Here is a 25,804-nt window from a genome sequence, read left to right on the forward strand (position 1 = left end):
CGTAGGGACACTCTCATCCCTGGAGCAGTTTGTCTCACTAGGGAGACTACACCTTCTGCCTCTCCGGTTCCATCTAGCCTCTCACTGGAACTAGGACAAGACGTTAGAGACGGTATCATTCCCAGTCTCCGAACCAGTAAAGGCATGCCTGAAATGGTGGGACAGCAATATCAGTCTGAGAGAGGGACTATCCCTAGCAGTCAAGAACCCAAACCACGTGTTGTTCTCAGACGCGTCGGATTTGGGTTGGGGTGCGACCCTGGACGGTCGGGAATGCTCGGGTCTGTGGACCTCAAGTCAGAAGAGCATGCACATCAACGGCAAGGAGCTATTAGCAGTCCACTTGGCCTTGATGATATTCGAAAGCTTCTTCGAAACTAAGTGGTAGAGGTCAACTCAGACAACACCACAGCTTTGGCGTACATCTCCAAGCAAGGAGGTACGCACTCCTTCACGCTGCTCGAGATCGCAAGGGACCTTCTCTTATGGTCAAGAAATCGAGGCATCTCCCTGTTGACGAGATTCATCCAGGGGGACTTGAACGTCTTGGCAGACTGTCTCAGTCGGAGGGGTCAGGTGATACCCACGGAATGGACCCTCCACAAGGACGTGGGCAAGAGTCTTTGGGCTACTTGGGGTCAACCCACCATAGACCTCTTTGCCTCCTCGTTGACCAAAAGGTTACCAATCTATTGCTCTCCAGTCCTAGATACAGAAGCAATCCACATAGACCCGTTTCTACTGGATTGGTCTCTTCTGGACTTATATGCATTCCCACCATTCAAGATACAGTGGAACCTCTACACACGAACGTATCTACATCCGAATTTTCCAACATCCGAAGTAAAATTCGAGCAAATTTTTTACTCTAAACCCGAATTTTATTTCGACACACGAAGTAGCAATTTTCGTCGTACCGGTTGTATCCGAATTTTTCGACACGCGAAGTACAATTCGAACACGTTCCTACTCTACACCCGAATTTTTTTTTCGACACCCGAAGTAAACAATACTCATATGCGTAGTCGGTGCTCATAGCGCCTGATGTGTTTTTTATTTCCGCCAATAGAAGGCAGCACTTCAACCTCGGAGGGACCTTCAATTAGCGTGGCTTGGGTCAGTCCTCTGTTCTCGTTGGCTTTACGTGGTTGTGCCCTGTGCGTTCTGCTATTAATTGTGTTTTAATCGTGATTTTTTACATTCATCCTTTTACGGTATTTTACGAAAATCATGGGTCCTAAAAGGCTTAGTTTCGCAAGTGGTAGTGGTAGTGGTGAGAAAAGGAATAAGGGAATGCTTTCTTTAGAAGTAAAGCAAGGAATTATTGAAAAGCATGAGCGTGGCGTCCGTATGAGTGAACTTGCAATAAGTTCCGCGCAAATAAAAGAGGTGTTAGGAAAATATCAAGACGTGGTCGACTTCATCGACAAATACCATCCAAAGAAATTGCAGGTTTGTCGTGTAGCTGCGCAGTTTGATGATGTTTCCCTAACTTATTTTCGAAACATTCTGAAAAGCTGTACCAAGCAACTTTCTATCGATAGCTTCTTTAAAAACACTACGAAGCGAACTCGTGATGAAGAGGAAGGAAGTGGTTCAAAGAAAACAGCAAAGAGTGAAGAGAAAAAAATTCAATCAATTTTAAGTGTAGAGAGTGAAAGTGATTAAAATTAATCATCAAAAAGAAAAAAAGAAAATGTAAAAAAAAAATATAAATTATAAAAAAAAAAGCTAAGTTATGTTAAAGTTCACTTAGTGTAAGTTAGAATAAGTTACGGTAGTGTACGTTTATCGTAGTTAACCTCTCTACCTCCTCGCCGCCCGTCCGTCTCCTCTCTGCGTAGCAAGACTAACAACACCTGCGCTGGAGTTTCTAAGGTAAAGTAACGCTAAAAACCCGTTTCTTATTTATCATTTTTTGCTAATTCTTCTTATTTACATATCTATTATCTAATTTAGTGTTCATTATTCTCATGGGAAAATTATGTGTAGTAGTTTATTAAGAAGTTATCATAGGTTTTTGGGCTCAACCACGGATTAATCCTATTTCAATGTATTCTTATGGGAAAATTCGTTTCGACAACCGAACATTTTCTACATCCGAAGTTGGTTCTGGAACGGATTAAATTCGTATGTAGAGGTTCCACTGTAGTCAACAAGGTACTGCAGAAGTTCGCCTCTCACGAAGGGACAAGGTTGACGTTGGTTGCTACCCTCTGGCCCGCGAGAGAGTGGTTCACCGAGGTACTTCAATGGCTGGTAGACTTTCCAAGAAGTCTTCCTCTAAGGGTAGATCTGTTACGTCAGCCCCACGTAAAGAATGTCCATCAAAGCCTCCCCGCTCTTCGTCTGACTTCCTTCAGACTATCGAAAGACTCTCAAGAGCTCGAGGCTTTTCGAAGGAGGCAGCCAGTGCGATTGCAAGAGCGAGGAGAGCTTCTACCATTAGAGTATACCAGTCGAAGTGGGAAGTCTTTCGAGACTGGTGCAAGTCAGCATCTGTGTCCTCGTCCAGTACCTCTGTAGCCCAAATCGCAGATTTTCTTTTACATCTGAGAAAGGTTCGCTCCCTTTCAGCTCCCACGATTAAGGGCTACAGGAGCATGTTGGCTTCGGTCTTTCGACATAGAGGCTTAGATCTTTCCAACAATAAAGATCTCCAAGATCTCCTTAAGTCTTTCGAGACCTCTAAGGAACGTCGTTTGGCAACTCCTGGATGGAACTTAGACGTGGTCCTAAGGTTCCTCATGTCAGACAGGTTTGAGCCATTACATTCAGCCTCCCTGAAGGATCTCATCCTCAAGACACTTTTCCTAGTGTGCTTGGCTTCGGCTAAAAGGGTCAGTGAACTTCATGCCTTCAGTAAGAACATCGGCTTTTCTACAGAAAAAGCCACTTGTTCACTTCAACTTGGTTTCCTGGCCAAAAATGAACTGCCTTCTCGTCCTTGGCCTAAATCTTTTGATATTCCTTGCTTATCAGAGATCGTAGGCAACGAACTGGAAAGAGTATTATGTCCTGTTAGAGCTCTTAAGTTCGTATTTAGCTCGTACTAAGTCATTACGAGGTAAATCTGAGGCATTATGGTGCTCAGTTAAGAAACCATCATTGCCTATGTCAAAGAATGCTTTGTCATATTTTATCAGATTTTTAATACGAGAAGCTCATTCTCACTTGAATGAGAAAGACCGATGTTTGCTTAAGGTTAAGACGCACGAAGTTAGAGCTATAGCAACCTCCGTGGCCTTCAAGCAAAATAAATCTCTGCAAAGTATTATGGACGCGACTTTTTGGAGAAGCAAGTCAGTGTTCGCGTCATTTTACTTAAAAGATGTCCAGACTCTTTACGAGGACTGCTACACACTGGGTCCATTCGTTGCAGCGAGTGCAGTAGTGGGTGAGGGTTCTACCACTACATTACCCTAATTCCAATATCCTTTTTAATCTGTCTCTTGAAATGTTTTTAATATTTTTTTTTGGGTTGTACGGAAGGCTAAGAAGCCTTTCGCATCCTGGTTGATTTGGCGGGTGGTCAAAGTCATTTCTTGAGAGCGCCCAGATTAGGGGTTTGATGAGGTCCTGTTGTATGGGTTGCAGCCCTTAATACTTCAGCTCCTGGGAATCTTTCAGCATCCTAAGAGGATCGCTGGGCTTCGTGAGGAAGACAGACTAATAAGGCAGAGTAATCGTCTAAGTCAACTTCCTTACCAGGTACCTTTATATATTTGGGTTTTGTTATGATATAACTGTCAAAAACTCTAAGCATATACGCTGTAAACTTAATTAACTCTGGTCTCTACCCACCACCATGGGTGTGAATCAGCTATTATATATTCACCGGCTAAGTTAAATATTTAAAAATGATATTTTAATTATAAAATAAATTTTTGAATATACTTACCCGGTGAATATATAAATTAAAGGCCCCCCCTTCCTCCCCGATAGAGACCCAGCGGGATGAGAAAAATTGGGTCTGTTTACATGTATATGCGGTATCTGGCCGATAGTTGGCGCTGGTGGGCACACCCGCAACCTTCATAGCGATCGCTCGCGAGTTTTTGTGTGTGTTTTCTGTCGAGCCGCTGGAGCAGCAGCTATTATATATTCACCGGGTAAGTATATTCAAAAATTTATTTTATAATTAAAATATCATGTTACTTATTTACATTTGGGAAAGTCCCATGATGTTCGTATTGCTTTGTCCCAGAAGTCAAATCATGAGTGTCTTTACCCAAAAAACTCTAAAAATTTCCCGTTCTTCCCCTCAAGAGGCCACACCTTGCCACCAAGGTGACATCTATTATACAAGAAACAAAAATTTTTCACAAGATACAGTATCTACCCAATTCAACAAAGGTTCAGGTTTGAAACATTAAGATTGGAAAGCTAATGCACAATAAACAGTTGAAGAGCTATTTGGATTTGTTCAAGTTTAGTAAATTTCACCAATATTTTGTTGAAAATTTGATTTCTGTAAGAAGGAATTACCTATGCAAGTTGAAGAGGATTAGACATTAAGCTAGAAACTGGTGCAGTATTATCAAGTTTCTTGGTGTAGCTTATTTTCTTCAGAGTTGAGAAGGTATTCAGGCATTTTACTTTTCAAAACCCTACAATTGTCTGAATGGATTAGAGTAATTCAATAAGTAATATTACTTAAAAAAATGTTTTTAATAAAGGGTTGTGTGACAAAGTCACACAGCAAGTTAGTTTCAAGTTAGAGGGAAGACTTGAAAGTTTAGATTCAAAGAGAAGTAGTTCAGCCACTTCTATTTGTGTGAAGAATTTGGAGAGAAGAGCTTGTAATGGTTTACATATTCAGTTTTGTCAGGCTTTATCTAAATAAACCTGTTTTTGTTAGAAATTTAAGTCATTGATAATTTACTCGTAATTTATTTATTTAAATCTAGTTCAAAGTATACTGTGCTTAAATTTTCTCAATAATAAAGTTTAAGATTTTATTTATTATACTGTGTAACAATTTTGTTTTAAAAGGTTAATAGTGAGTATAGGTTTGGAATCCATCTGGGGAGCCTTGAGTGATTACAATATAACGCAGGTTAGGATTGGTTACCTTTTAAACTAATTTTGAATGGCTGATAAATTTATTAATCTAAAGTATTACTTTTCCATCTGTTTAATTTGCTATTTCCACCTCTATCAGAGTGTGTGAATAATAAATTAGAACATCAGGGGAGTTTCATAAAAAAGGGATTTTGACGAAGGAAAAATCTATTTCTGGGCGAGGAACCTGTGTCGCCCAGTGAAATGCTCCTCTAGCACCGTTTCTAAGGCATAGTTATTGCTGAATATACCAGAGAAAAAAAGAGATGCATGGAATGCCAGGGATAAACCTAGCTCGTTCACTCATTGAGTGTCAGTATACAAAACTGGGGCGTGATAGAACCACGACCATAGATCCCTCACCAATAAGACCTCTCCTTCATCAACATCCCCCTCCACCCCTACATCTCCCCACCCCTTATCTTCATTCCTCTATCAGCACAATTCAATTCAATTCAACCTGCGTTGGTCAGATGTGTTTTATTTTGCTCTGTGTTGTTTTGTGTTTTTGAAGATGTCCGACGTTTTAGAGATCCCTGCTCCTAAGTTGAGTATTATATTTGTCTGAATAAGATTTATTATTTTTAATCTCGCCTGATTTTTTAAAGGTTTAAAGGTTTTTAAAGGCTGCTCAAGAATGGCAGGGGCAAGGGACAGTGACAGTGCTCTATCGAGTAGGGCAGTGCCCTAGAGACTCACCATATATACACATGATCAGCACCCAAGCCCCACTCTCCACCCAAGCTAGGACTAAGGAGGGCCAGGCAATAGCTGCTGAGGACTCAGCAGATAGACCTAAGGCTTCCCCAAACCCACCATCCTTAGCTCACAAGGATGGCAAAGTTGCAGTGACCAAAGAAACTAACGAGTTTGAGCGAGACTCAAACCCAAGTCTGGCGTTCCATGTCAGGGACGTTACCACATCGGCCACCACAAAAAGCCCGCTCTCCTCTCCAGTGATCAGTGATGTCAAGAGACTGAATAGTATAGGCGGTTGTTATGTCAAATCATCAACTAATTAGTTATCAGCTCCGGGATGATGTGGGGGTTCCCAGAGGGGGAGGCATTTTGCAAGGAAAGACGACGTAATATTTTTATTTTGGGGTAGACTTCGACACGGCTCATCTCAAAATATTATGAAAATTAGGTAAATATAGAAATAGATTTTATTGAAATTATTTTTCTCGTGTATTTCTTAATATAGTATATTACAGTACAGTATTACTTTTCCCATTGTACCATTCAAGGCAACACTAAATGGTATTTGTTCCAACACAGAATACTTACCTCGAACTACTTTCTTAGGAGAGTCTGGGATCTCTCAATCACCGACCAAGAATTTTGCGTAGTTGCCCCCCTCTGCTCCGCTGCCTCTCAAGGACGTTCCAGGGCGTAAGGATACTCGCCCAGGTGCAACCCAGGTCATACGCGTGGCCATGCTTGATACCCAGTAAGCTTCTGGTTGCGGCGTAGATAACATCTCGCCGCTCTCTCTCGCTTATCCCGGCCGTTCACCTTGTGTTCCCACGTGATTACTTTGTGTTCTCACCCCTTGTCCCACGTGTTCCCGTGTGTTCCTTTACCTTGTGTCTCACGTAGTCCCGTTGTGTTCCTCACCTTTCCCTTGTGTCCTTGTGTTGTTTGTGTTCGATTTTGCCATGGAACCTCAGTGTCGCTGTCCCGGGCTTCAAGCGGGTAAGCTTGCGGGGCATGGCTCTCGCCGCCCAGGGTCGATCCGCATACCATGTGCTCCTCGTGTCGGGGGAAGAGGTGTTCCCCGGAGTCTAAGTGCCCGGAGTGTGAGTCTTGGCCGGAGCTCCAATGGGCTCTTTTCGCCAAAAGAAAAAAAGAAGGCATTTAAGAGGTCGCCTAAGAAGTCAGGCCTTTCGTCGCCGGTGACGTCGCCCTCGGTCCTGTCGGAGAGAGGTTCTCCTTCACCATCCCCTACCCAGGGTAGGGGACTAGGTAAGTCTGTTTCGGGTAAGCGGCCCATTGCCGTTCCCCATGAGTCTAATGTGGGGGATTCTGTGTTGAAGGGGTCTATGCAGACAAGTGAGGGGTCTGCTAAAGTGGTGGGAGTGTGTGCTTTAGACGAAGGCCTGGTGCCTGCAGGACACGTCATAAGTGTGGATCCGGGGTGGGTGGGGGGGGAGGGGGGCATTTCAGCGCCCATCCCCACGCCCGTAACGTGCTTTTCAGTTGCAACTTCTTCCGGGGGTGGCCAGGGCATTGGTAAGCGACCCACGGGCTTTTCGGACCCCGACTCCATTGTTTGTAGGGCCCCGAGGACGCCCTTCAGGTCCCCCTTGAGATTGGAGGAGGACATCGAAGGTTGGTTCGACGGTCGTCCCATCACCCGTTCACCCCCGGCACCATCAGCCACACTCCCGCCGGACTTCATGGAGCCGGTAACCCCGAATTCCAGACCCAGGACCCCTAAGAGGCTCGTGGTAGAGTCAGAAGTTTGTCTCCTCGTACTCCGATGACGGCTTCTCGGCAACACTAAATGGTATTTAAGGCTCTTTGAAGCATTCTTATCGTTGTGGCTATGTTGCTTTCCATGTTTCTTTTTATCTGGTAGTAAGTTGGCCATGGCACCAGTCACCCCTTGAGATACTAATGCTAGAGAGAAATTGGTTCCTTTGACTGGCCAGACAGCACCACATTGGACCCCTCGCTGGTTATCGCTAATTTTTCATTTGCCTACACATACACCGAATAGTCGGGCCTATTCTTTCCACTCTCTCTTCTGTCCTCAAACACATGGCAACACTGAGATTATCAAACAATTCTTCTTTGCTCAAGGGGTTGATTACTGCACTGTACAGTAATTGTTCAGTGGCTACTTACCTTTTGATAAGGGTAGAAGAGACACTTAAGCAATGGTAAGCAGCTCTTGTAGGACAAGGCTACTCCAAAATCAAACCAGTTCTCTAGTCTTGGGTAGTGCCATAGCCTCTGTGACATGGTCTTCTATTGTCTTGGGTTACAGTTCTCTTGCTTGAGGGTACACTCGGGCACACTTTTCTATCTTATTTCTCTTCCTCTTGTTTATTTTTATTTTTTTATTTTTTATAGTTTACAAATGAAAGTTCCATTATAATGTTACTATTCTTAGAATATTTAATTTTAACTGTTTGTTACTTCTGTTTTAGTTTATTTCCTTGTTTCCTTTCCTCACTGGGCTATATTTCCTTGTGGAGCCCTTGGACTTATAGCACCCTGTTTTTCTAACAAGGGTTATAGCTTAGCTAGTAATAATAATAATAATAATAATAATTTCTCTTGTATATTTGGAAGATTTATATTAGAAAAGTGTAAAGAAGGACCCTTTTCACCGGCCGTCACAGATCGACCCAGAAATAATAATAATAATAATAATAATATGTCTTTTGGTTTCTTCCTTCTAAGCCATCCAAGTTTTATAACTGTTTTATTTTAAATTTTCACGCATCCCTTAGAAACTTAAAGTTGTAGACTAGCCTTTCGATAACAAGTGAATGTAAGTCAGATTAATATTAATAGTAGCAATTATCATAATAATAATGCTAGTAAATAATTACATAGTATGAAAGAATGATTTCTCATTTTGCTCTTCATGCAAAATTTATCATTTTATTTAAGATTGTAAGCTGCCTTTCCTCATATGGCAGCAATTACTTGTATGTCTTGTACTTACTCTATATTTATTTATGAAACTGTTTAACTTTTATATGTATCCTTTCTTGACTAATAAATGTCTACTCCTCAGATCAGCAATTGAACGAAAACAGCAAGTCAGTTGCCTTGACCCAAGAGTTCACCAGCAGATCAGATGCTCTAAAGCAACAGTTGGAGCAACAGGAAAGATATTCAACACATCAAATAGAGAAACTTGAACAACTGGTTTCAAAGACAGACCTAGCTTTGAATAAAACTATCAAGTATGTTCATCAGTATTGTGTACATCTTGGAATAAGATTCTCTCTCCTTCTTATATGGCAAGGAACTTTGATTCAGACCATTTTATTCTGTTTTTTTATTTTTTTTCTCTAAGAATGAGGTTTGATTATTCTTTGTTCCGACACTCCATACAAACCCTTTCGCTGTTTATAGGGAATATACTTTTGGCAAAGTTGGAAACTAGCAATAAGACTTTTAACAAGGTACTGTATAAAAATCCACGACTGATGTGTTGATACTACTTGAGTCCTCTATTTGTGAAGCCTTTGATTCAAAACAGCTCCATGTAACAGTCTTTTTTGACATCGAAAAGGCATATGATACTGCATGGAGATATGGTATATGTAAAACCATTCATAATTTGGGATTGAGAGGAGAGCTGCCATTGTTCATTCAAGCTTTTGTTCCAAGTTAGAGTAAGTGAAACTCTGTCAGAGAGGAAATGTTGGGATGAGGGAGTTCCCCAGGGCAGTGTGCTGAGTGTAACCCTATTTGCATTAGCTATCAATGGGATATCCTTTGTTATTCCTCAAGATAAGATATTTTCTTGCCTTTTTTTGTAGATGATCTCTCCATAGCATTTGCTGGAGCTAGAATGCCAATGGTTGAGAGAAAATTACAACTCTCAATTGATGAAATAATAATTTTTGACAAGCAAATCTGTTGTTGTCCATTTCTGTCGTATTTGGGGAGTACATCCAGACCTGGATATGTACATCAAAGGTCAACTGATCCCATGTGTAAGTGAAGTTAGATTTATAGGATTGATATTTGATTGTAGACGTACATTGATTCCTCACTTGAAGGCTTTAAAAGTAAAGCGTCTTAACGCTCTGAATCTTTCAAAAGTTTTGTCCCATATATCATGGGGGCCAGACCACAAAACTATCTTAAAGTTATACAAAGCACAAATTTTTTCAAAAATTAGTTATGGGTGTGAAATATACTCCTCAGACATTCCAAGTTGACTAAAGATTTTAGATTCTGTACACCATACTGGTATCAGATTGGCCACCGGACCCTTTAGAACTTCGCCCGTCCTAAGCCTCTTTATTGACGCTGGAGAGTTACTTTTAGACCTTTACCAAAAGTCTAATATTATTCGGTATTGGTTTAGGTTGTAAAGACTTCCTGATTCTTTAACCTTTCACGCTTCAAATCTTGTAAGGGACTCAATATACTTTTAGTTTCACCCAAAATCTCCTCAACCTTATGGTTTTTGGATGAAACAATTGGTACAGTATACAGTCTTGATATATAGTAGCCAGAAGTAAGGTGATTCCATTTAAGATATCATCAGCCCCTCCATGGAAATTAGCAGAGATATATTTTTGTAAATGTTTTATTGGTGTTGAAAAGAATATGATTGTCTTAGAAGACAGGTCTCTTTTTATGGAACTTGTTGCAGAACATAGGTAATCAATTTTTATATATACTGATGGCTCCAAATCTGATGCTGGCGTTGGATTCAGAGTATATAGTAATGCTTTTAATTTTAGAGGTGCACTTCCTCTAACAGCTCTATATTTACTGCCAAACTGTTTAGCATACTAACCACTACTGAGAAAATAGCGATGTAGGAGGAGGGTAATTTTATAATTTTTAGTTATGCAAGGAGTGTACTTCAAGCTTTAGAAGTTTTTAATTGAAATAACCGTTTATTTTTAAAGCTTTTAGAATGGCTTTTTATTACTGGACTGAGAGGTATAACAGTTCGATTTTGCTGGGTTCCGGCATACGTAGGTGTGTCCGGAAATGAGAAAGCAGATTTACTGGCAAAGAATGCGGCAGCTGAGTTGCTACCAAGAAGGTATCCCTTTCTCTGTGATGATTGTTTACCCAACATTAAGAATTTCATTTATAATACATTTATTGGCAACAGCATTGGGATAGTTTAGCTGAAAATAAAACAAGGAAAATAATGAATGTTATATTCCCTTGGAAGCATATCATAATGCCCCGAAAGTGGGAGACTACTCTCTGTCGTCTCCGCATTGATCACACTCAGTTGACATAGGAATTTCTGCTAACTGGCCAATATCAGCCATATTGCGATGACTGTTTGGTACCCATGATAGTGAGGCATTAGTTGACAATGCACCACTCATAGTACCAAAAGAAATAGATATCTGTTTGAGGCTCGAGGTGAGGATGGCAGGTTCATCCCTGCCAAGATTCTTGGATATGCTAGTGCTATTTTTAGATTTTATTCAGAAGCAGGTCTTCTGAAAGCCATTTAACTTTTATATTGACATCCTTGCTTTTATGGTTTGAATGAATATTCTTTTATTCTTTATTTGTAATAAATGATATCGGTATCAATGATCTTACGTGTCAGGATGCCAGAAAACTTCATATCAATCAATCAATCTTGCTCGCAAAACACATGCATTGTAGGCCAGGGGATGGTGGGGCGTGTGCGTCCACATTTTCCGTTCCTGTCATGGTATAGGAAGATTGTTCCTTGTACTTGTTCAATTACTGGAAAAGCTCCTCTTAACCCTTTTACCCCCAAAGGACGTACTGGTACGTTTCACAAAAGCCATCCCTTTACCCCCATGGACGTACCGGTACGTCCTTGCAAAAAAATGCTATAAAATTTCTTTTTTCATATTTTTAGATAATTTTTTGAGAAAATTCAGGCATTTTCCAAGAGAATGAGACCAACCTGACCTCTCTATGACAAAAATTAAGGCTGTTAGAGCAATTTAAAAAAAATATACTGCAAAATGTGCTGGGAAAAAAATAACCCCCTGGTGGTTGAGGGTTGGAAATTTCCAAATAGCCTGGGGGTAAAAGTGTTAAGAGAAAGAGGTTTACCTCAAATTTGTAAATGTTGAGAAAGCAGACACAATTATTAAATGGGTATTAGATATGCAGGGTATTAAGAAAGACTTATCATGTTGTTGATGTTTCTCTACAACAGAACTAGAGTGAAGGCAGTGGTAGGGGTGTCACAAAAGTTTGAGATTAGTGTTGTCCATCAGCAATTGGTGGTGAGCCCTACCGTTAAGTGTAGCAGTAGTAGAAGTAACAGAGGTGTTAGAAAGGGCAGCTCATGGTGTTAAAAGCAGAATCTGATTAAAAGCTGGTAGAAATGTTCAGAAAGGGGAAGACTGGAATGGTAAGCAGAGCCTAAAATAAACTTTTATTAAGAGTGGGCTGAAATTTACTGGAAAGAAAGCAAAGGGGAAAGTACAATTAAGAAAACAACCATTTGGTTGTGGGAAAGGTCAGGTAAACTTTACTGTGTACCAAATTTAACAATGTTTTACAAGAGGTGTTCTGGATTGATAAATCTTAATGGAGTAAGAGTGTCTTAACTTTAACAGTATTAATTTATGCTACTGAAAAATTACACTTAATAGCTAAAGTGTTCTATGTAGATTGTTGAACGATGTTCAACATATAAATGACATTTAAATCTTTTTGAAGCAGGATAAAATCTATTATATTCTTAAATTTGATGATGTCAGCTAGAAATTGAAACAAAGAAGTCAATTTGAAAAGCTTAGGTATGCTTTGAAACTTTTTATATTTTATTTCTTCCACAGAGAAAGTGCTTTTTATACTGGTCAACTAGAAGAAGAGATACGATCTAAGAAATTAGAAATTGAGTCCTTGCTGGCAAAGATAAAATTGCTAAATTCCGCTCTGCACTTACACCAGGAACGTGTATCTTCTCTTGAAGTGCTAAACAATTCGCTTCAAGAAGAGTTGCAAAAATCCCAAGAAGAAGCACACTCTCAAAGTAACAAGGATAGAGAGGTAAATGGATACTAATTTCCATAAATTATAGGTCTTTCTACAGTTAGATTATTTTCATAAATATGTATTTACTTTATTGTGTTATGAAATATGTAACCTGTATGGAGTAATTATTTGCATAGGCCTTTTTTTCAAGGACTATTTCTTGTTTATACACAGTATTCTAAGAATTGGTGAATACAAAGCTATTTATGCTTCAGATTGGTTTAGATAATTGTAAACTTTATTCGAAGGATGTCTTAAAAAAATTTTTACTTTTTTTTTTTTCTTTAGATATCTAGCCAAGATGAAATTGTTACAAGGCTTAATTGAAAGTTAAGTATATACTCATTAGTTATTAAAAACTTTCATAGAGCTTATGAAGACAACAAATAAAAAAACTAATATAATATATGCATTAGCCAATACAATTTTTATCATAATCAAATTGCTTGGTATTAAACTATTTCTTTTATAACACTGTTAATCATGTATGTATTCTTGAATGAATCGTCATTATTATTACTAGCTAAGCTATGACCTTAGTTGGAAAAGCAGGATGGTATTAAACCCAAGGGGTCCAATAGGGCAAAATAGCCCTGTGAGGATAGGAAATAAAGAAAAAGTAAAGTACAAGACAAGTAATGAACAATTGATATAGAATATTTCAAGACCAGTAACTACATTAAAGTAGATCTTTCAAATATAAACTATAAAGAGAGACTTGTCCCTCTGTTGAACTTGAAAACATCCACTGCAAGTTTTAATTTTTGACGTGGATGTTGGATGATTTCCGTGACTGAATGTATTGTACTGTATGAAAGGAGTGAAACGTCTCTGTATGGAATTGTATTAAAAATTGTTTACATCAAAAGTTCAAACTTGCAGCAAATTTTTTATGCTGAACAGGTTGGCATAAATCTTTTTATAGTTTATATATGAAATATCTGTTTTAATGTTAATGTTTTTAAAAGATTTTTTGGGGGCTCAAGCCATGTCATCCCGATGGAAGGTTCCTTTAGGCAGCTTTTTAAGGGATATTTGGCTACAGTGATACTCCCAGAGAATTGACCATAGGTCTTCAGAATTCTAACTCCTGGCGCTAGTATCCTTAAAATTTCTCTTAAGGATATTGCATAATATCAGGGGACGTATATCTTGATACGACACATGGCAATCTTCACCCCGAATAGCGTTTTAGCTTCGAGGGGGAAGAGTGGCGAAACTGAAGGGGAGCTGTTATCAAGGTTACCCTTCCTCCCGTACTATTACAAGGCTCCAAGATGGCACTCATTCCTTTTTTGGTTGTGATTTTCCACAGTGTTTTCCCTGTTCAATCTAGCGTTCTAAATCGTTTATTAGAGGATTTATCATGCATTCTCCAGCATCTTCTGCCTCTGGAAAGCTGAATATTTAATCTTTACAGTGTATAATTTTTAGCTCATGCTTCACAGTGAAATTAGTATAATTTATTGTGTTTTATGGAGAGCGGCCGGTCACCTGAGGCTCTATTTTGGGCGCTGTCGTTCATCATGCATGCTTTATTTAGCCAGCAGAACGACATTCCCGGTATTTAGCTTTAATGAATTATAGCTATTTAGGTAAAAAATTATACTAGTGAAGATATGATTATGCATACAAATTTCCTCTTCCTACATGTGTCGATCGTATACGCTAGAGTCTCGGCGATATAGGTAGCCGAGATCTCGCCCTGCGCTAGGCTACCTAGCCTATGCGCTTTAGTATACTTTCATTCATTATCCCCGTTTACCCTCGTGTATCATTTTATCAATTCAACAGGAGATAGATTATTTCCTAGAATTACTTATATAACTTGATACTCGTCTCCTGCGGAGATTTTATGGTAATCCCTCCTTCCCTCTGAGTGCCGTCATAGGCGACAACCCTATCTTGGTCTTGCCATAGAGTAGTACACTCTGGCTTGACTAGGCTAGTGTTTCCTGTCTCCCACCCTTGCCGGTGAGTATCCCGGCTTGGTTTTTCGCCAGTAACTCAGAGTATTCAGTCTTTATGCTGACGACTTAGCTGTTGGGTGAGTAGTCACTCCCCTGCCGGCATAGGAGGTTTAGCTTCCCTAGACCACACATGAAATGGTAGTATAATGTCGCCACATTCTCCTCTGTGGTCTAGAAGACAAGTCTTGTTTCGGCATATCCTAGGCTGAAGAATAGATATTCTTTTGCTGCCTAGGATGGTGCTGATATTGAAACAGAGTTTCACCCTTGTTTGGAAATGGCGGCAATCCTGCCGCCTTCTCCTAACACAACATAGAAGACCCTTTCCCTGCCCCTCTCTGTCCTTTAGCGATAGCCTATCCATCGGATATCTGTGGCCGTCGTCCTACACTCTCCCTGCTTGCCGGGTAGATCGTAGCACCGGCCGGGCTCCTACATTGGCGGCTTGGTAGCCGATCCGACTTTCCCCTACGGACGCAAGGCTCCGTGAAAGGTTGTGCCGGCTATGATGGCTGCTGGTGGGAGACCCTTTTTGCTTTTGAGTGTTCTTCAGTCCTCCCTTGGTCTGCCATTCACATCCCTGAAACCGGCAGTGACCGGCAACAGATCTTGTGGCTGGGTGGAAGCTTAAATGATTCATTCTCCCCTTCCATTTGAACCCTCATTCCGGAAGAAGGCAGAAGGATTAATATACCTACATCCTTATTTATGGTACAAAGCTACATTAATAAGGCAGCCCTTTATTCCATGCTTTCTCTCTTTCTGTCAGCTAGTGCCATCAGGTACTAACCCAGCCGGCATGCTGCTGCCAGGTGCTAGCCTAGCCGGCAACACGCCGGCTGAACTACAGTATATGATTATACAGTAGCAGTATATTTGCAGTATAGATATACTGCAGACAGAAAACTATAGTATATATTATACAGTAGTTTATATTTTCAACATACCCTATGTGTCCTTTCACAGTCTATTGTTGAGACCAATTTTATATTGAAGTGAAGTATTCCTTCAATACACTGATAAAGTCATCAGTTTATAACTTACCCCACAATATTAATACCTTTTATGGAAGGGCTAATGTTAGTATACACTAATACTGTCCCTAGAGGTTAGAACCCTTCTCTATTGAGTTCCCTTAATAAGGAAATCCTAACATTAATATTGGGGGAGGTCACAGCAATTTGCTGGATAGGAGACACAGGTATGTATCTTTCCTATTTCTTTTCTAGCATACTATCCTAAGCTATAATGGTTAAGTTACCGTATATTGCATATAACCTGTTTATCAAGTGTGATAAACAACCGCATACTCATATTTCCTTTCTTTACAGGAGGTGCCCCAAATGAAGTGCGAGGTGATCTACTGTAACCACAAGAGTAGGAACTTTTGTGGTCACACTATGTGCAGACTCGTGCCGCCTGTGCCATCATCACTGACACCTTGCGGTACTGGGACCCCCAGAACTGCAGCGTCTGTTCGGCCATGGTGGTCGAAGGCTTCAACGATTCCAAGTTAACGGAGTCGAGGGATGCAGCACGAGAAAAGCTGCGCAAGTGGGTACGAGGGTTCCAAAAGAACTCTCCGGGACCGTACCTGCCCAACGACAGGATGTGTAGCTTGCTGTTCCCTAAGGCCGGTGGTGAAGCTGTCGTGCCCCAGACACGACCCGGACCTCCCTGCGTCCAGATTGCAATTGAGGCAGATGTCAGCGAGGCGATGCAAGGCATTGACATCCACCAGGAGGAAAGGATGTCTGAAGTGTCTAAGGACACTGAGAAGGATCTCCTTAGGGATGATCCCGAGGAGGAGTCTACTCTACCTCCCGAAGGAGAAGAGGAGGTTGAGTCGTCGGAAGTGGGGGAATCCCTTCTACCTGTGCCGGCACTAGAGCCGACATCATCTACGTCTTCAGCTCCTAACCCTCCATTGGACGCCATGAGCCAAGCAGTTTTGGCTCATGTCACGGCGCTTATGGAGAATATTCGCAAACAAGGCGAAGCAAGGGAAGCGAAGCTCGAAAGAGATCTCCGTGAAGCATGGATCACCGGCTCCCGAGGGTCATTCAAGAGACCCAGAGTTCAAGACCTGCCATCCTGCTCCAAGACTAATCCCTGGAGGTACACGTAGTATATGCCGATTACCAACGGCAAACTCTACATCTCAGAGAAGATAGGAGCCGTCCCCCTAGATGATATCCAGTTCTGGCCGAGCTTCAATGCTTACCCTGACTGCTTCATTCGACTGAAGCATGAGCCAGCATCAAAGGAGGAGACGGAACCGAAGGAGGTCATGGTTTTCGACCACGATAAGGCACAGGCTCTCTTGTCGAGCAGCCTGAAAAAGGCGAGTTACACTAACTCTAAAGTGTCCGCATTGAGCAAGAAACACCCTACCTTTCTTGCTCCTGCTTCAAGAGCCTTCCCCTTTACATCGAAGGCATTCCAGGCTGTTGCCAGGTAGTGGAGGCAGGCAAACCATGCCCTGCATTAGAGGAGTGTAGGCCTCTGTCGTTAGCCCTGCCCATGGATGAGAAGGAATGGAAAGAAGTTCATCTAACCTTCTCAGTAGGGAAGCTAGATGCAGATATCGCGGGACGACAGTTCAGTGAGAATCTCCCTAAGCTGTCAGACTTTCTCTTGCATAGGGAGCAAGAGAGGAAGGAGAGGCTTGCTGCCTCCCTATTCCTACAGAACTGCATCAAGATGTGTTGCAGGCCACAAAAGCACCCCAGACATGCTCATGGTCCTGGCCAAAATGCATATGGCCACCTTAGTGAAGGACATGTACCGCTTCATGAAGGCTAGGAGAGCCTGTAGAGAGTTTGTGTTTACTGTGGCGTAAGTAAAACACGAACCCAGGAAGCTGATTTCTTCCAACATCTGGGGTAAAGACCTCTTCCCAAGTGAAGCGGTCAAAGAGGTAGTCGAGAAAGCCGCCATGGAGAATAGGAACCTTCTCCAGAAGTGGGGCATCTCTTCAAAGAGGAAGTCTTCCCCGGATGCGGGTCCCCAACCTAAACAGAAGTCGAAGAAGCCAAGACTACCATCTCGGCCTGCCCAGCAACATCCTACAGTCACTGTGACCGCAGTGCCCCAAGTGGTTGCTCAATGTACCTCAACAGCTGGTTGCCCAGTCACCAGCATTCAACCCAGGGTTTGAGAGGCAAACCACTACCTTTCGTCCGAAAGGAAGAGGCTCCCGACGGGGCTCCTCAAGACATCCCTCTCGAGGAAGGGGAGGGCGCTGTCAGGGTGGCAAACCCTCCGGACAACCTAAGCAATGAGATGCTTCAGGTAGGAGGGAGGCTCCAACACTTTCAGGATCATTGGACCTTCGATCCCTGGGCCCAGAGCCTAATCAAGAATGGACTAGGATGGAAATGGAACAAGTCTCCACCATCATTTCCTCAATTCTTCCAAGACTCCACCCACTTATTGGATGAATATACCTTAGAACTCTTGAGCAAAAAGGTTATAAGGAAAGCAAAGTCCATCAAATTCCAGGGAAGGCTGTTTTGTGTTCTCAAGAAGGACTCAGACAAACTCAGAGTCATTCTGGAATTGTCGCCACTCAACAAGTTTATCGAGAACAGAAAGTTCAGGATGTTAACCCTTCAACACATAAGGACCCTGTTATCCAAAGGGACGTACAGTCTCAATAGACGTGGCAGATGCTTACTGGCACCTCCCAGTCAGCTGCCCCCTCTCCTCCTACCTAGGATTCAAGTTACAGAAGAAAAGTATGTCTTCAGAGTCATGCCCTTCGGACTAAACATAGCCCCAAGGATCTTCACGAAACTTGCAGACGCAGTCGTTCAACAACTACGCCTGGAAGGCGCTCAGGTAGCAGCGTACCTGGACGACTGGCTGGTGTGGGCAGCATCCAAGACTGCTTGTCTGCAAGCATCCAAGAAAGTGATCCAGTTCCTGGAACATCTGGGATTTAAGATCTACTTCAAGAAGTCATGACTCTCACCAGCTCAAGAGTTTCAATGGCTGGGAATCCATTGGAACTTGAAGTCACACTGCCTCTCAATTCCTCCAAGGTAGAGGAGAGAGATTGCGGGGTCTGTTAAGAGACTACTGAAATACGACAGGATCTCAAGACGCCAACAGGAAAGAGTACTGGGCTCTCTCCAGTTTGCAGCAGTAACAGACCCAGTGCTAAGAGCACAGCTGAAAGATGCATCAGGAGTCAGGAGACGATACGCGTGAAACGCTCGAAGATATCTACAAAGACCGATACCGACCTTACTATGATCACTTCTCAAGTCGTGGTCGAAGGTCAAAAGCCTAACGAAGACCGTGCCCTTGCAACCACCTCCCCCCTCAATGACCATCCACACAGATGCCTCGACGGAAGGCTGGGGAGGTCACTCCCATCAAAGGAAAGCCCAAGGTACTTGGTCACCCCTGTTAAAGACCTTTCATATCAATATTTTGGAGGCCATGGCAGTCCTCTTGACACTGAAGAAACTATCCCCTCGCAGATCAGCCCACATCAGGCTGGTCTTCGACAGCGAAGTGATAGTGAGATGTCTGAACTGACAAGACTCGAGATCACCACACATCAACCATGTGATATTAGCCATCTTTCGTTTAGCGGAAAAGAAGAGATGGCACCTATCAGCAGTTCACCTACAAGGGTTTCGTAATGTGACAGCAGACGCTCTATCCAGGCTAAAGCCGATAGAGTCAGAATGGTCCCTAGACACAGACTCATTCTCCTTCATCTTGAAACAAGTCCCAGAACTGCGGATCGACCTCTTCGCGACGAGCGACAACAAGAAACTACCTCGATATGTGGCCCTATACGAGGACCCTCTAGCGGAGGCAACGGACGCCATGTCCCTCGATTGGAACAAATGGACCCGGATCTACCTGTTCCCTCCAACCAATCTCCTGCTGAAGGTCCTCAACAAGCTGAGATCCTTCAAGGGAACAGCAGCTCTAGTGGCCCCCAAGTGGCCCAAGAGCAACTGGTTCCTCTGGTAACGGAACTGAAGCTGAGGCTGGTCCCTCTACCGAACCCAGCTCTATCTCAACTGGTTCAGAAGTCGACTGTCTTCGCTTCATCACAGAGAACCCAAAACCTTCATCTCATGATTTTCTCGCCTTAGCGGTAAAGAAAAGATTTGGGATCTCAAAAGGCAATATAGACTTCTTAGAAGAATACAAGTCAAAGTCAACCAGAAGACAATACAAATCGTCTTGGAAAAAGTGGGTTGCTTTCATCAAAGCAAAAAGGTCGAAAGAAATCTCAATAGACTTCTGTATGTCCTTCTTCATCCACTTTATGAACAAGGCCTGGCCGCCAACACAATAACTATGTGCAAGTCAGTCTTGACTAGACCTCTTCTATACACCTTTTCCAGGTGGACCTGGCGAACGAAATCTTTAACAAGATCCCAAAGACATGCGCTAGACTTAGACCTGCAGCCCCTCCAAAGCCCATTTCATGGTCCCTGGACAAGGTTCTACACTATGCTTCAACCTTGAACAATGAAGATTGTTTTCTTAAGGATCTAACCCAGAAAGTTATTTTCCTGTTCGTTATAGCCTCAGGGGCTAGAGTTAGTGAAATAGTAGCCCTATCAAGAGACGAGGGCCATATTCAGTTCACAGAAGTGGGAGAACTGAATCTCTTTCCTGATCCTACCTTTCTTGGCAAGAACGAGCTACCCACCAAGAGATGGGGTCCCTGGAGAATCTGCTCTCTGAAGGAAGATGTTTCTCTATATCCAGTAGAATGTCTAAAGGTATATCTTCGAAGAACTTCAGATTTCAGGGGAGGACAGCTCTTCAAGGGAGAAACCTCAGGATTGAACTTATCCGTAAAACAACTGAGGGCGAAGCTCACCTACTTCATACGCAGAGCGGATCCTGACAGTACACCCGCAGGTCATGATCCAAGAAAAATTGCTTCCTCACTGAACTTTTTTCAGTATATGGACTTTGAGCGTCTTAGCTCATACACTGGATGGAAGTCATCCAGAGTGTTTTACAAACATTATGCGAAGCAAGTGCATGAACTTAAACGTTATGTGGTGGCGGCAGGTAGCGTAATAAAACCTGTCGTCTAGTGCTGCGATGAACAATGAATTGATTGGGACTTTCAATTCAGGTGAAAAGGTGTTGACACCTTCTAGTGCAATACCCTTTTATGTGAGTGTCACCCTGGTAACACTAGGACTGTTCAAATTTTCAGGTGCAGAATTATACAAATGACACTTGTGCCATGTGTACATTGTACACAGTGTTGATAATATCCTACATTTACCGAAAAATTATATTGATAAAATTTTTTCAATTTTATGAGTGGCATTAATTAATTTCTTCCCTTTCAGGTAGAAAAACTTTGACTGTATATGTTGAATGTATAATTCTCCTTTATGTTCTTTACACTTGTTATCCCATTAACTCATTTAGCCTAAATAAATGAATAAAAAGAGTGTAACTGCTTCTTATTTTGCCCCGCAAGTAGCAAAAATAAAACGTGGTCAGAGTTCTTTTACTTATTTCCCTAAGTAAAACTTATAATTGTTGTACTGATAAAAACAAATAGATCTAGTTGACACTTATATTTGTTCGTACACGTATACAAACCTTGAGCCTTTTTTACAGTCTAGGAAGACACATCCCGGGGGGTGGGGGGGCGCCAGGAAGCCCTAACATTGTTCCATGATTAGTGGTAATGACGTATAACGGTAACGTCATATTTCTCAATGGTCTAGATGACCATATAAAATTGTCCCAAGGTTGAGGCACTTATACAAATCTACAGATACAGTACTTCTCAAGTAATTCTCTGGCAAGCTTCCATCAGGACGACATGGCTTGAGCCCAAAAAAGGGATTTTGAAGCAAAGTGAAAAATCTATTTTTGGGTGAGATGGCCATGTCGTCCTGATGGACCCACCCTCCTTTTCTAAGAAAAGGCTTAGGTAAAGATCCCTCCCGAAACTACTATATCTGTAGCACCATGCTCAATGCTACAAGGAATGAGCGCCATCTTGGAGCCTTGTAATTGTACGGGAGGAAGGGTAACCTTGATAACGGCTCCCCTTCAGTTTCGCCACTCTTCCCCCTCGTAGCGAAAACGCTATTCGGGGTGAAGATTGCCATGTGTCGTATCAAGATATTCATCCCCTGATATTATGCAATATCCTTAAGAGAAATTTTAAGGATACCCGCCCGAGGAGTCAGAATTCTGGAGACCTATGGTCAATTCTCTGGGAGTATCACTGTAGCCAAATATCCCTTAGAAAGCTGCCTAAAGGAACCTTCCATCAGGACGACATGACCATCTCACCCAATAATAGATTTTTCGCTTCGCTTCAAAATCCGTTAATTGTTCATTACTTATATCGTTTATTTATTTTGTTATTTCCTTTCCTCTCTTGGCTATTTTTCCTTGTTGGAGCCCTTAGGCTCATAGCTTTTTGCTTTTCCAACTAGGGTTGTAGCTTAGCTAGTAATAATAATAATAATAATAATAATAATAATAATAATAATAATAATTAATAATTAATAATAATGTCTCATTATCTAATATTTCCAACATTTCCAGATGCTTGAACACTCGCGTTCTGAGGCCAGTCGGGAAATTCGTACACTACAGGCTACTATTATTAGATTAGAAGCTCAGGTATGGATTAATATTACACCTCACCTGTTATAATTTGTTATTGAATTCTGAAAGTGTCAAGTAAACTTGTTCCACAACAAACCTTTTACTCTACAGTACTTATAATTAGTTGTTTCATGCACACAAAATTGGCCCAGATACCTCGGTTCCACTTGAAAGAATGAAAAAAGTGTAGTCAATTAGTAGTACTACGCATACATAGATAGATAGATCGATCGCTATGAAGTAGATTTTCAGACTAGGTTACTGATTTTTGCATAATTTTAGTACTGTATTGTATATGAAACGAAGCAACATGGAAAATATAAGTACAAAAATCATATTGAAGAGTTGCAGTTTGCTCAAAATAAATTTATGGGATAATTAAAGAACATTAATGTGGGTGGTATATTAGTGATGGCTTGTTTAGAAAGAAAATTCCAATTTGAATTCTTCCTCCGTAATGGTCGCTTAAACCAAACGTATGGAGAGCCCTACAACTATTATTTGATGGGTTTCTTTGTGAATAGGCACTATCAAAGCTTCTAAGATTTCTTTCCACACTCCCAGTTATGCAGCTTGAAGGATAGGTGCTCTAATGCAGTATTGGGATAGCTTGAAGCATATACAAATCAGCTTATGGACTTCATTAAGCTACAGTAGTAATGATGGAGATTCCAGGTTCCAAGGTTCTGTTAATTATTCTTTTGGGTCCTCTTTGGTCATAGCTAGAGTGGTTTACCAACCTTCAAAGTCATTTTGCAGATCTCCTCTAGAGGCTCCTCAGTGGGAGAAGCTCCTGTGGAAACTGATTTTCCAGAGATTCTTTCAATAGTCTGGAATTGCTAAACTTTCCTACTTGAGGGCTATCCAGCAGAGCCTAGGAGCTTTTCATCAGAGCCTAGGAGGCCAAAGCTTTTCAGCAGCCCATAACTGGCCAAACCTTTTCAGCAGAACCTAAGAAGCCAAAGTTTTTCACTAGAGGCATCTTTGCTGTCTTTGAGCCTTGCTGAGGGTCTAACCTTGATCTCAACCAGGTAAAGAGGATCTCATCTGTCCAGTGGAGAAGGATGTATTCTCCAGTTAATCAGTCTTTTGTTTCTGAAATTAGTTTAATTACCTTGTGATGGAGTACCTGCAGTAAGATATGTTTTCCCATGGCGGGCAGGCGCCGAGTGAGTGGCACTGTGCCGGTTGCAGAGAGCAACAGCATCAGTTTGTATCTGAGGACGCATTAAACGACATGTCTCCAGCATCGTGTATCTCTCGTCCTATCTTGACATCCAATATGGCGCAGTGATTATCAAGGACAAACGCGACCCTCACCATGCCCTTCCAGCGCCGCTCAATGCAGTCCACCCCAAGGGCCGCACGCCCTGTCGTCCCCCGTGGACTTGTCCCTGCCCTGCAAGAAGCCAGGCAAGCCATGGCAGCACAGCAACATATGATCAACGCTCTCCGTGACCGGCTTGCGACACATGCGACCCCTGCACCTCGTGTCCCCGCGTCTGCAGCCCCAGAGAAGTGCGAAATTGAGCTGAAGCCCGCTGCATTCAGGTCCTGGAGGAGGTCGATGGAATGCTGGATCGAACTATGCAGACTACCGCCCCACGAGGTCGTCCACCACATCAGGCTATACTGCACACCCCCTCTGCAACGGGCGCTAGATGCCAGATTCACGTCACAGGAATGGGGCAACCTCACCGCTACGGAAGCCATGGACTTCATTCGCGATATTGTGTTGCGTTCTACAAATCGTGCCGTATTATGGTCGGAGTTTTTTAACGCAGTACAAGGCCCAGGAGAAAGTGTCAGTGATTATTTTTTAAAGTGTTCTCAGAAGGCCACCGATTGCAATTTCCAGTGCCCTCAGTGTCAGTGCAATCTGGCCGAATATATGTTGTTACCCAAGTTAATGGTGGGCCTAAGCGATGAGGCTATGCGCCACCATGTATACCAGTGTAGCAATGATATCAATAGTGTTAGTGCCCTTAGGGCCAAGTGCTGTGCATACGAGGCGGCCCGCGTCGACGCCGCTGCTCGCCAATGCAACTGGAGGGAATCTGCTTGTGCAGCTGGCAGCGAAACGCTTGAGGCAGATCATCCAAGTGCAACCGTCGCTGGCACAGGCAGGGGTCCCCCACCACCTTCCTGCGGGAACTGCGGTGGGCGCCATGCCCCTGGTAGAGCTTCATGCCCCGCTAAATCCGTCTTATGCAACGGGTGCCACAAGCAGGGCCACTATCACAGATGCTGCAGGAAGTCACAGGCAAAATCGGCAGGATCCCCGACGGATGTGTCTAGTGCTACGTCTAGTGCTGTGCTTGTTGCAGGCGCCAACCTTGCCCGCCACCCAGTAGTGGAGGTGACAGTCGTGCACAACGATACGGGAGTGCGAGTGCCAGTCACCGCCGTGGCGGACACTGGGGCACAGGTATGTGTGGCCGGGCCCTCCTTACTATCGCACCTCCAAGTTCGCCCAGCAGCTCTCACACCCCGGGCCGGTTTGCGTGATGTGGCAAACCTTCCCCTGAAGTGCCTTGGATCTGCCGTGTGCCACGTCACCCTGCAAGGTCGCACCACGGAGCAGGACGTGTACTTCGTGCAGTCGGCAAAGCACCTCTTTCTGTCGTTGAACGCTTGCAAGGATTTAACGCTGATACCCAAGGAATTCCCCTATCCCTCCCCCGCGGTGGCACACGTGAGCCTGTTCGATGGCACAGCCAGGCGGGCCGCCCAGGTACCACCCCGACCTGCCGAGGTGCCCATGCCACCCCAGGAGGAACATGCGGCCAGGTTGGAAGCCTGGCTCCTACAACATTTCGCTACAACGACCTTCAACACAGCCAGGAAACCACTACCAGTGATGCAGGGGAAACCGCACCGTATCCACCTGCTCCCAGGAACTACGCCTTACGCATGCCATACCCCAGCATCAGTGCCGAAACACTGGGAAGAAGAAGTGAAGGCCCAGCTCGAAGAAGATGCCGCCCGTGGCGTTATAGAACCGGTACCCGCTGGGCAGCCAACCGAATGGTGCGCTCGTATGGTGGTCGTCGCCAAGAAATCAGGACAGCCACGCCGTACAGTCGACTATCAGCGCCTCAACGCATCTTGCCTACGGGAGACACATCACACCCCTGCCCCATTCGACATGGTGTCCGGGGTTCCTAAGCACACGTTCAAGACCGTGGCGGACGCGTACTGGGGATACCACCAGGTGGAGCTAGACGAAGAAAGCCGCGATCTAACCACATTTATTACCCCCTGGGGAAGGTTTCGTTACCGTCGTACACCCATGGGGCACTGCTCCGCTGGCGATGCGTATACCAAGCGGTTTGACGACGCCATCCAGGATATCCAGAGGAAATACAAGTGCGTGGACGACACCTTACTCTACGACGACAACATCGAAGGGGCCTTCTGGCATGCCTACGACTTCCTCGAAA

At 43.1% G+C, this 25,804-nt stretch overlaps 1 protein-coding gene across 2 annotated transcripts in view; it reads left to right on the plus strand.

Moving 5' to 3' along the window:
• LOC137629757 (leucine-rich repeat-containing protein 45-like) overlaps positions 1-25,804 on the plus strand; it is a 121,907-nt gene that overhangs the window by 21,152 nt on the left and 74,951 nt on the right. For both annotated transcript variants that reach the window (XM_068361363.1, XM_068361364.1), the window contains exons 6-8: positions 8,816-8,987; positions 12,561-12,774; positions 22,299-22,376. In XM_068361363.1, coding sequence (XP_068217464.1) covers positions 8,816-8,987; positions 12,561-12,774; positions 22,299-22,376 — 464 coding nt within the window. The remainder of the gene's footprint in view (positions 1-8,815; positions 8,988-12,560; positions 12,775-22,298; positions 22,377-25,804) is intronic.

The sequence above is a fragment of the Palaemon carinicauda genome, chromosome 37 (genome assembly GCF_036898095.1).
Source record: "Palaemon carinicauda isolate YSFRI2023 chromosome 37, ASM3689809v2, whole genome shotgun sequence".
In the NCBI taxonomy this organism is placed as follows: domain Eukaryota; kingdom Metazoa; phylum Arthropoda; class Malacostraca; order Decapoda; family Palaemonidae; genus Palaemon; species Palaemon carinicauda.